The 12,397-nt window shown below is 46.7% G+C and overlaps 1 protein-coding gene across 1 annotated transcript in view; it reads left to right on the forward strand.

Annotated features, from left to right (window-relative positions):
• LOC309444373 (gamma-aminobutyric acid receptor subunit gamma-4) overlaps positions 1–3,147 on the forward strand; it is a gene marked incomplete at both ends in the record, with an annotated part of 34,063 nt that extends 30,916 nt beyond the window's left edge. The window contains 2 exons of the mRNA XM_082062128.1: positions 1,574–1,776; positions 2,854–3,147. Coding sequence (XP_081918254.1) covers positions 1,574–1,776; positions 2,854–3,147 — 497 coding nt within the window. The remainder of the gene's footprint in view (positions 1–1,573; positions 1,777–2,853) is intronic.
• Positions 3,148–12,397: the final 9,250 nt, after the last annotated feature.

The raw sequence follows: 12,397 nt of genomic DNA on the forward strand, positions 1-12,397 counted from the left end.
CATCAGCCCCACTGACTTTCCCTTTAATTGGAGGTAGCGTTCCCAGCCCTGCCTGCAGCCTCTGCAGGGAGGGAGAGGAGAGGCGAGGGGCCAACAGCATCAGGCAGGACTATTCAGAGCCCATCCATTATGACCATCTCTCCCCACCTCCCTATCAAAATCAATTTATTCGGTGCTTATTTTGAGAGCAGCAGGAGGAATGGGGTGTCATTTCCAATGGAGGTGAGGCTACGCCATGATCCGTGGCCGGGAAAGGAATGAACAGCAAGAGGCAAAGTGTTCTGAACAGCAAGAGGCAAAGTGTTCTGCACAGCAGACGCCACTATGGTGGCTGTCTCAAAAAAAAACAAAGGCAAGTTTCCCCAGGAGGGGGGCCCTTCTCTCTGGGAAGGGACCTCAGCACATCAAGAATAATGTATTCTCTCCACAGCCCCTGTTGCACTTAATACAAATGATCCCCGGTACATTTCAAGCCCATCAGCCTACATTAAGGAGATGTAAATGGGACCGGTTCCATTGGCATTTCAAATATATGGAGAGTCACATCACAACTGCTAATGCAAATATAGCAGGAAAATATGAAAATCTCTTGCCATGCTCCCATCCAGAGCCATTGGGGTGACCCAAAGTAAGGGTGGCAGGTGGATTTAGATAGCTGTTAGAGAAGGAAGAGCAGGTGGAGTTTCTGTTTCTTTTCCACAACCTAAAAAACAGTGGATAAGATCACAATACAGAATAACAGAATGATAAGGATTAGAAGGGACCTCGAAAGGTCATCTGGTCCAGTCCCTCAACTCTTGCAGTTGATCCTTTGTTGGCTCCTGATCTCTGGAAACAGATCTGCGAGTATTACTGCTGCTGCAAAAACAATTCCAAGCCCCATTCAAGTGGTGGTTTTAAACTAGAAGAGGGTAGATTCAGTCTGATTGGCCTGACCCTGTTGAAGGTGTCCCTGCTTATTGCAGGGAGGTTGGACTAGATGACCTTTGAAGGTCCCTTCCAACCCAAATTATTCTAGGATGAGCTTTGCATTGGGCTAAATTCATCCTGGGAAGCAAATGCTCAGAGACAAAGGGAACAGGGACTTTTGCTTTCCAGCTCTGGTTCACATCAGACAAAAACAGCAGTCCTGTGTCGTCTGAGACATTGCCATGCTTATTGTTGACTCAGCCAAACATCACTGACTGAATCCCAACTCACCAATTGCCCGCCCAAGGCCATCCAGCGAGTCTTACTGCCTCTTAGCATGTTCTTCCTTTGGACACTGCTACCATCATCCAAGCCATTGTTCCTGTCCACAGCCTTAAGCAGAGCTTGAGTTCCCCACTCCTTTACTAGTCCACATTGATGTCCTGTGTGACATGTGGGTTTTGAACAGCTCTTTTTCCATGGAGCATTGTTAGAGGGCACCTCAAGGCCAGAGTCTCGCTAAGTAGAGCAAAAATAGGACCAGGCAACCAGAGGAATTTCTCTCTCACGAGAGAGGAAAAAGGGGGATCTTTTGAGGGCTGGATACATGTAGAAGACAGAAGTGCACCTCTTCATTACTTAAACCAGCTCTTTTCTCTCTTAGGTATCACGACTGTGCTAACAATGACCACCCTGAGTACCATCTCCCGCAAGCACCTTCCCCGTGTTTCCTATATCACAGCCATGGACCTCTTTGTCTCTGTGTGCTTCATCTTCGTCTTTGCAGCTCTCATGGAGTATGCTACACTCAACTACCTGGTGGGAAACAAGAAACCACTTGAGCACAACAACAGGAAAGCCAGGCTGGTAGGTTGAAGGTGCCAGCTGAGGTGGATGCTGTTAGAATCTCAAAATATTTAGAAATATCCCTCCTGAGCCTCCACTGGGAACTGCTGACATGGTTTAGTGCTTGACCCATACTATGTTCATAAGGTCCTCAGACCACTGTATGTGCTAGGTCTGAGCACCTGAAAGGCGAGACAGCACCAGGAAAAGCAGCTGAGGCTCCCCTGAAACAAGGAGGTCCCTGCCAGTGCCAGGCACACTGTGATCTCTTCAAAATTGCTGGAGAGCTTATCAGTATAGTTTAGGATGACTCACATGACCAAATGTGAATGTCTACTTTAAGACAGGGTGATCCACACCGAGGTTCTTCACCTCTGCTGATTTGTTCTTCATGGATTACAGAGGTATCTTAGGTCACAGAGATGCAGAAACTTACTTTATTTTGTGGTCTTTCCACCAGAGGACATCATGAGTGTGGGAACAGTGAACTCAGAGTGGTCATCATCCTCTTGAGATATGCCCAAGCTCATGGCAGGTACTGCTGACAGACACGTCAGCTGAAACAGGCCTCTGAATTGGGACAGAACTGAAACCAAAAAAGACAGATATCTTCTGTGCCAGCCTCATTCCCCAGCATGGGTGGAGAGAGCTCTTCCATGAGGCTGATATGTCTCTGGGCCCAGAGGTTGGCAGTCACACACAGGCTTTCCCCAGCTTTTCTCCAGCAACTGACAGCAACCAGAGGGGACTGTGTGCTGTGTATTCAGAGACAGCGGAGCTGGGGGGAATGGGGGAAGAGTCTAGCACAGCTGAAACCAGACAGGTCCTGTTTATGCACTGACTATTAGCAGCAAAGGTGGGGAATCAGAGCAATTAGATCTTTGCTGATGAAGGCTATGCCCTAGGGTGCCAGGGATGAAACTCACAGTCATTCAGGGAGGTCCCCACAATATGGCAAGGTGGTGATTTACAGCCATGTGCATTGAACTATGTCTAAGCTATGAACTGATCTCTTGCCAATTTGATGAGTTTTGGTGTCTAGAACACGTTTTCTTGCCTTTTCTTTCCCTTTAATCCACCTACCCCTCCTCATTACAGCCACCTGCCAGTGCACAGGTGATGCCGTCCTTTACCACCATCAACATCAACAACATCATGCACTGGCCCACAGAGATAGAGGAGGATGAGGATGAAGATCCTGGCTCCCCATGCCTGGAAGGAAAGGAATGCGAGAGGTTCTTCTGCTGCATTGAGGACTGTCAGACGGGAATGTGGCGGGAAGGGAGGGTCCGGATTCACATCTCCCGCCTGGACTCCTACTCCCGTGTCTTCTTCCCCACTGCCTTCTTGCTCTTCAACATTGTCTACTGGATTGCTTATCTCTATCTCTAGCTGTTCTTTGTCCTCAGCTGGACTGGACTGGAGACCAGCAAGATGGGCTTCTCAAGGAACATAGAGAACAGCATCTCTTCCATCATAGTTGATTGTCGGTCTGAACAATCCAATCTGGTGATTCCCTCTTTCTGCTCTCTCATCTCTTCTGAGAAGAACCAGACACCTTTTTTTTAGCCTTCTAACATATCTTTTTAGAGAATCTACCTTTCCCAAACAACTCCCTCTCCAGCACCACCAGCATTTTACTCCTTGTAAGATTGCCCAAAAACATTTTATTCCCATCTCAAACATTAGGGATTTTGTCAAAAACAAAAACCTTAATGCATTTCATTTTTCCACCCAATCTTACTCCAAAATTCCACGTGAAGTGATGGCAAATGGAATTTTCTGCATAGTTTTTAAGACTATGGAAGAAATAAAGTAGATCTTACAACTTCTGCACCAATTCAACCAGAATAGACTTCTTGGAGTGCTAGAGGCTTGGTAAAGCCAGACAGAAAGAAGTGTGAAAGAGAGCAGCAGGACAGCTTTCCCACAGTAGCTAGGCTTGGCTAAAATGTTTTGAACCTGTCCAGAAAGCTGACAGTGGCACGGACAAGGATGGAGTAGCTGCAAGTCTCCACCAGCTCCCTGTAGGATATCTGGGGAGCATTCCTTATGGATCACTCCACTTGTTATACCAAGTGGCACCCAAGGCATCCACCCACAGAGGCATCGCTAATTCTCATCAGATGGTGGTAAAAAGCACGTCACAAGTATAAAGGGCCCATCTACCTTACTGGAGCAGACTTCAGGGCCCACGGTGACTTTCAGCTTTGTGATGAGTACTTTGAGCAGGCTATGGAGCTTACATTGGGCATAGCCAAAAGAGGGAGAAAGTCCTTACACTACAAAAAACAGAAGTCTCATGAGCCAGGTGTGAGGCGGCTTTCTTTGGCCTTTCTCTTGTGCCCTGGGCCCTGTTGTACCATGCATTGTAGCAGGGCCGTGCTCTCCTTCACAACAACACCTGTTGAAACCACCAGATCTGTGCTTGGTCATAGGTGCTAACCTGAGAAAGGGGTACTAGAAAAAACAGGATCAGCTCCCAGTGCTGCACCCACCAGTAGTGGGGAGAGGGTCTTCCTGCAGCTTGAATGTGTTTCCTTGCTTCTCTTTTTATTTTTAATTACATAAAAAACCCGACTTCACTACAAGACAGTTCACTGAGACTTCACTATGGCTCTTTCCAGTTCCCAATGATACTTGTTCCTTTTCTTCCCGAAAATCAGGAAATGGAGTGAGTCGTCCTTGGTATATTTCAGGAAGGCCAGACATAGTAAGATGGTTCCTTATGGCCCATCTTAAAGGGTTAGAGAAATGCATAACACAGTCTCAACTGGGAAGAAACTACATGAGGTACAAGAGGAAATTTAGGCTCAGGGTCCATAAGGTGTAAATCAGCTGCATCCCCATTTATACCAACTGCTGATGCGGCCCACAGCATGATGGTGAAAAGCAATGTGCCGTTAATAGTTACTTACTGCGTAAATTACAAACAAAAAAGAAATTTTTAAAAGCAGCATGTTTTAGAAACAATTAGCACTTAAAAAGCTTGTCAGGAGAATAAAGCTGGCAGGGTTGCAGAGGAAAGGTTAGGAACGGCTGGCTCACAGCACAGCTAACAGGAGCAGGAGGTTTTACATATTCTTAGAGAGCAATTTGATCTGGTTTAAAGATGGATTTTGACACTGTTAAATCTGATCTGAGTAATGAAGTGTCATGTTTAATTCATTCATAAATACATCCTTACCTTGGTTCCAGAGGAGCAGCTAGACCGCCTAATTAAGTATACAATAGTACAACACTCAGCTAAGTATAACCTAATGGGGGTCAGAACAGCATAGCTCTGCAAGGGGAAATTGTGCCTGTCTAACCTGTTACAGTTCTTCTTTTAAAATACCAAGTAAGAGATAAAGGTTACCCAGAAGCATAATTTGCTTAGCTACCCCGACAGCTTTCGAAAGGATGGAAAGAAATTATGGCATGTGGTTCTAACTGAGGAAATTGATTTAGCAAAAGAATTATTAAGGAGGTTCTAATTAGAGGAAATTAACTGAGGAGAGGGGAAAAAAGAATTGTTAAGGAGGCTCTAATTAGAGGAAATTAATGTTTTAGAAAGAAAGTCACAGAGAGGGAGAAGTCTAAGAAAAGAATCAAAACAACTTCCAGACAAGGAAAGCTGCCGACTCCCAGCCAAGCAGGTTGATGTTCTGCTCCTGATAGCAAAGCGCTATTAGATGTAGCAACAGAAAAACCTCCTATGACTCAACCGTACACTGACGGGGAGCTGTACTGAGCAGGGTCCTGTCATCTCTGTGGGGAGCCAAAAGGAAAGAGCATCCTCTATTAATACTGGCCCACATGACAAGCTCTGAGCAAAGCCTGTCTTCCCGCATCAGAAGGCAGTTGCTGGCACGTGCATGGGAAGGGGAACCCCAATAGCAAACCAGGGCTTGTGCCAAACATGCTCATTAGCAGTACAGTGGCATAAAAAGTGTGCAGGCAATATAGGCTGCGATGAACACAGGCAGCAAAATGTGGAAGGGAAGCATCTGAGAAAGGGATGGTAGAAGGGAGAACGTAACACCTATGTGCAAAGGACTCCAAACGTCTGCAGTTCACTGCAGCTTTGAAGTACTCAGAAGCCTTGATGGACACAGACGATCGTCACGGGCACCAGAGTACAGACATCAGCCCTAAGAGCAGCAGCTTGTTGAAACAGACCTTTTATAGAATCAGCCAGTAGAGAAGCAGAGTATACAAGAGACCTGAGAGGATGACAGAGCCTTGGGCAAAGTAGATGTGCAAGATTATAAGATTTCACAAAAAAAAAAAAAAAAAAAAAAAAAAAAAAGATAAAGCCAACACATACCTAGGTAATTTAACCAATGATGAAGGATTTAACAGAGGAAAATAGCCTAGTGTGGGCTGGAGCACAAAAAAGCTGATTACTAAGGCTGGGGAAGGAGGAGGGAGGGGGCTTTTTGGCTTAGGGAAATCTGTGCCCATCATAAATAGCTCAATAAATAAAGGCATGCACAAATTCAGTCATGTTTTGAAGTTTCTACAGTATCTCAAAAAAAAAGGAAGCTAAGAAAAATCCACCATTTTCTGGAACTACTTTGCAAAGCTCCAATTTCCTGAAAAACAGTTTCCCTGCTATGAGCAGGGAATCCAAGGCACAGAGACATCCAGAGCTGTGTGTGGCCCTGCTCAGCAAGGCAGCCAGAGCAGAGCCCCACTGGTCCCCTGCTAGAGCAGCATAGACCACAGCCCAAGAACGTGAGGCTGAGCCGAGCTGAGCCGGGCAGGAGGGACGGAGACACCCGGGTGGCTGCGCCGCCTCCTCGTCTTATGTAGGTTTCAACTTTCTTCCCCACACAGAAACTCGGTGGAGGAGCCATGTATTGCCACCATCACAGGTGAGTTGGTGCTGGGCTTTCCTCACCTCCCTGCCCTTCCTGGGGACAAGTGAGTCACCTTCCCACCCCCAACACCTACAGAGGACCTCATGCAGACAACTACTGCATTACAAGTTTCCTTACCAGTGGCTGAGGAGTGTCTGATGCTGACTATCATGGCTGATCCTGTAGCAGAACTTACATCCAAAGTTAGGGAACTTTGCTGTGAACAGGGTCAGTTCCATGTCTTTCTGGATAATCTTCTTTATAACTTCCAGGCTGAAGCCGATGCTGAATTCATCTGCCATATCTGTCTTTAGGCTCTGCTCCAACCTGTGGACATATGTACTGTTTCAAATGCCTTGAAAACTTCATGCAGGAATATAAATCTGTCCTGTGGATCAGAAAAGACTCTTTTTCTAGCGGTGCCACAAGTGGCAGAAAGTTCTGCAGCTGAAGTGGTATCACTAGAGACTGCAGAGGCTGGACTGGTCAACCCGTCTTTTGAGGAGGCTGAAGAAGACCTTCCTAGGAGAGTTAGAGTTACAGCTGAAATGAAGACAACTGAAATTCACCAAGAAGACACAGCAGAAGAGCTGAGGATGAGGACAGCTGGGGTAAAGACACCCCACTGGGAAATGTCAGTCAAGAAGAATTGCAGGATTCCATCATTACTGCAGATGAATAGCACCTGGGGACCATATTCTTTAAGTGGATGGTGTCAACATCAGCAGTGTGGCTCACTGCCAACTGTTTCCTTGCTGCGCCGCCCAGGGCTCAATACTGAGGCCAGTTCTCTTTAATATCTTCATCAGTAATAGAGACAAGGGGATCAAGCGCACCCTCAGTAAGTTTGCAGATAACACCAAGTTGAGTGGGAGCGTTGATCTGCTGGAGGGTAAAAAGCTAAAACGGGTTGGATTGATGGGCTGAGGCCAATTGTATGAGGTTCAACAAGGCCAAGTACTGGGTCCTGCACTTGGGCCACAACCAACCCCAAGCAATACTACAAGCTCGGGGAAGAACGGCTGAAAAGCTGCCTGGTGGAAAAGGACCTGAGAGTGCTGGTTGACAGCAGCTGAACACAAGCCAGCATGTGCCCAGGTGGTCAAAAAGGCCAGTGTCATCCTGGCTTGTGTGGCAATAGTGTGGCCAGCAGGACCACAGCAGTGATTGTCCCCTTGTACTGGGCACTGGTGACACTGCACCTTGAATCCTGCGTTCCGCTTTGGGCCCCTCATGACTAAGAAAGACATTGATGTGCTGGAGAGAGTTTAGAGAAGAACAGCGAAGCTGCTGAGGGTCCTGGAGCACGAGTGTTATGAGAAGCAGCGGAGAGAACTGGGGCTCTTTAGCCCTGAGAAAAAGAGACTGAGGGGAGACCTTATCACTGTCTACAACTGCTTGAAAGTGGGTTGGAGCATGGAAGCTGTTGGTCTCGTCTCCTAAGTAACAAGCAATAGGATCAGAGGATATAGCCTCAAGTTGCACCAGGAGAGGTTCAGATTGGATATTAGGAAAAAATTCTTCACGGAAAGGGTTATGAAGCAGTGGAACAGGCTGCCCAGGGAAGTAGTTGAGTCACCATCCCTGAAGGTGTTTAAAAGATGTGTACATGTGGTGCTTTGGGACACAGTTTAGGGATGGACTTGGCACTGTTAGGTTTACAGTGCGATTTGATGAGGGTGTTTTCCAACCTAAATGATTCTACGGTTCTAAGATCTGGCTAATGATGGGGACCAGAAATTATTATATCTCAGCACTTATGTTTTATGGCTTTTGTTTGAAAGATGCAAGGAATTCAGGAAAAAGTTTGATTTATCATTTCTCTGTCTCCAATTCCAATCTTGCCCTTGCAGATTATGCCATTTAAGGCACCATTTTTAGACTGTATGCTCTTCAGGGCAGGGACTCTCTTATTGTGCATCTGTACAAGGACTAGCACACTACAGCTTGATCCTTAACTGAGATTTCTGGATGCTACTTATTATAGATAATAAACAACAGTATGGACTACCCATCTTCAGCACCACTGTCTATCCACACCTTGTAAGAAGACTAACAATTGTACCGCATTCCCCTCCTGATGGGGTTACTGGAGCTGACTAATATTTTTATTTTCCCAGAAAAATATAGCTTGGAAAGTGGGGAAAAATGTTGGCCTGATATTTTGGGGGTTGGTGGGGGATTTTTCTGACTTTTTTTGGTTTTTTTAGTAAAGAGAGAAGCTGCTTCAAATCAATACTGCACAGAAACTGTCTCTACCATTTAAAATCATAGTTTCTAATGCAAGATAAACCCTTGCTTGGTCCACTCAGTCTGTTGCCCTGTTTCCCCCAGTGTTTTTGGGGTTGGTTTGGCATTAGTATTTGGCAGAATTTATTTTGCCTTTCTGCTCCCCATTGTAACGCTGGTGACTTTTGGGGTGATCATAATCAAAAGGACACCCCAGGTCTGAAGAAGGCCTCCCCCAAGAGCCACGCAGCCGCATGGAGGAGCAAAGGCAGCGGTGCTGAATCCAGCTCTGGGCCCACACAGCCACACACGGGAAATCTCACCCTTTGCTCCTTTGGAGAAGCATTCATTAGTCATGCCTGATGTGACAGAGAAATTAATTGGCCTCTTGCTATCCCCCCGCCCAAAACGCTGTCTGTCGTCTCCTTCAGCGCTGTGTCCCTCACCATGTCCTGCACAGCCCCACCATGCTGCCACCACTCCTTCAGCCTTGAAGCTCCCCTAAAATCTCCCCTAAATGCGCAATTTACCAAGGGAAGATGGGAGCACTGATGTTAATGAAAAAAACCCTCTCCCTTAAAAACACCACAAGACCGTCCTAGTACACAAAGCATTGCAGGGGGCCTGCCACCCAGAAGACCCCTCCACCTCTCCCCTACAACCCATATGTGCTCCATGAACTTGTGGGGGGATGTGTCCCCACCACCGTCTTACTGCACCCACTACATGGAGCAGGGCTGAGCTGTCTCCAAGAGGCTGCAGCCCATGTCACCTCCCACCTCTTACATTTCCTCCTCTTAATCTTTCTTAGGGGGTTTATTTCATGGGTTTTGTCCTGCCACCCACCCCGTCTGGGGCCACCCAGGGTTTTCCCAATGAACAAGGGCTCAGAACGCACCCTCCCTCCCCATCACTGTGGAAACCATTAGGCTGCAGTGCTGCTGCAGGTGCTTGAACTCTAAAATAGTATTTCTAATATGTTTGCTTTTTCCTCTTTCTTTCCCCACATTTGGGTGCCCATGTGCCCTGGGGCAAAGGGCCTGTTGTCTCATGGAGGAGCTTCCTGCAGGCACAATTCACATCAGCTCAGAAAGGAAAACATCCCTCCTCTCTGCAGCACACATGACATCCCTTCAAGCTTTGACAGTTCCCAAAATGTTAAAAACAAGAGATGGTGAAGGTGGGGAGAGGAGGGAGAAGAGAAGATAAAGTTATATTAGTCCTTACTTTTTATATTCCTAAAATACATTCATTATAATTTTTCTTCCTCTTAGTGCCTCAGATTTATAGGCTTTGGGAAGGTTGAATTTAAGGAGAATGAACGTGGCCAAAAATGCTTTAATATGTGCTCCACAGGGCAAGAGTGGAAACATGAACACCTCTGCCTGCACATCCCCAACATGGTTGGGACAGGAGCTACCAATTTGTTGTCCCGTCTTAGAGAAATGGCATCAATTGCCCAACAGCACGGCACAACTTCTGACAACCTATTTGGGGCAGGAGGTACCGGCTGTGAAGTGTTGGGTATAACAGGGCTAGGCTCCCAGTGTTCCCATCAGACTGGGTGAGGAAACCCAGGGGCTCTGGGGATCTTACCCCTCTCTCCTTGGTTTTTCCCTCTTCTCCCCATATCTTCCTAAAAAGTGAAAAACAGAGTTCAGGCCTCATCCGTCCCAGACACACTTCTGGCACCATCTGAGCCCATGTAACAATAACAACACTGCAGGATGGAAGAGAGCAACCGAAGCCTTAATAGTTGCTGTAAGCAGGTCGGCATAGCAACATCTCCAGAGAGAGCTCTCCATGGGGTCATTTCCATTCACTTTAAAGCCCACTTGGGCTGCTAGAGTGGTATAAAATGGACATAGAAAAGCTGTTAATTAGGATTAGCAGCTTCAGGAACAACAAGGCACAGTGCTCCAAGCTGAGCCATTTATCTGAGAGAACTCAGGCCTCTTGACTGCCCTCTGAACCAAGGCACAGGACACCACATGTCAGGGCAGACAGCTTTGAAATCATGCAGCAGAGCCAACCGGTCATCTATGAGAGAAGGTTCCTACCCCAGCTGCACCTCTCCTGTAATCAGATCACCCTTTGCTGGACTCAAATGGTTGGCAGGTCCAAGGTGCACCAGCCAGCTGTAGAGAAGCAAGGGAGAAGGCATGGACCTGTCTTGTCATTACAAATTGCATGTGGTGTGAAACCCACAGAGCATATGGTGGGTGCCCCTGCGTGAGGTTTCTGGATGATACATATCATCTGGTCTGTAGGGCTCCGAGAGAATGCAGCCACTGTGGACAAGAATCATAGACTGTCCTGAGTTGGGAGGGACCCACAAGGGTCCCTGCACAAGACAACCCCAAAATTCACACTGTGTGTCTGATGGCATTGTGCAATCACTTCTCAGATACCGTCAGGAGTACGAGCTTCCTTGCGTACATCACTCTTCTGGAGAAGTACATTAGGTCTGGTCAAAGAAATACCCATGGTAGCAATTCAGGTATTCACACTGCAGTCTGTTTTTCAAGATCACACAATTCAGGGCTGCTGGCAGCCACGCTTTCAGCTGTGTCCATCATAAAGAGAAAAGTCTTTTACTATGTTGACAGCTGGGCAGTGTGCAGGCAGATCTGAAATCAATTTTAAGGCAGAACTGGCCTACACTCTTCTCCCATTTTAGCCACAGAAGCTCCCTGTAGCCTCAAAGAATTTATATGGCAAGAGAGACCCACCAGGCCAGAAAGCCAGAAATCCCTACCTAAGAGTTGACCGTCAGCATCTTGAAAATGGTAAGTACCTGCTGTGGTCCTTGCCATAATGGAAATCTTCTATTGCTCCTGTCCAGGAAATGTTCTTCATGAACCAGCCAGCCATTCCATCACAGAGTTTCAGCCAGCCCCTGATAGCGTCCAACAGAGGTCAACAGCTCAGGTAAAAAAAGTCAAGACTGTGTGAGAAGAAAAATCTGTAGGAAGAATTTAGTAAGTTAGAACTTTCACATCTCAAAAGAATATGTACAACGCCAGGTGAATAAATCTGTGAGTATGACCATATGCTGGTGCTTTGGCCAAGCAGGTTGAGTCACAGAATCATAGAACAGGTTGGGTTGGAAGGGACCTTTAAAGGTCATCAGTCCAACCCCCCTGCCATGAGCAGGGACATCTTCACCAGCTCAGGTTGCTCAGAGCCCCATCCAGCCTGGCCTGGGATGCCTGCAGGGATGGTTCATCCACCACCTCTCTGAGCAACCTGGGCCAGGCTCTCACCACCCTCATTGTAAAAAATTTCTTCCTTATATCTAGTCTGAATCTCCCCTTTTTTAGTTTAAAACCATCACCCCTTGTCCTATTGCTACAGGCCCTACTAAAAAGTCTGTCACCATCTTTCTTATAAGCCCCCTTTAAGTACTGAAAGGCCACAACAAACGGTGACACATGGCAAGACTTTTACTTCCATTTTACGTAAGTAAAAGAAGAAAGCAGCAATCACATTTTTGTAACTCTCTACTTAGACACTTTGTACACACTCTTCTGAGATTGATGACCCAGTTATGCCAAATGCATAAAATA

The sequence above is a fragment of the Streptopelia decaocto genome, assembly GCF_964273445.1.
Source record: "Streptopelia decaocto genome assembly, chromosome: 10".
NCBI classification, from domain to species: Eukaryota; Metazoa; Chordata; class Aves; order Columbiformes; family Columbidae; genus Streptopelia; species Streptopelia decaocto.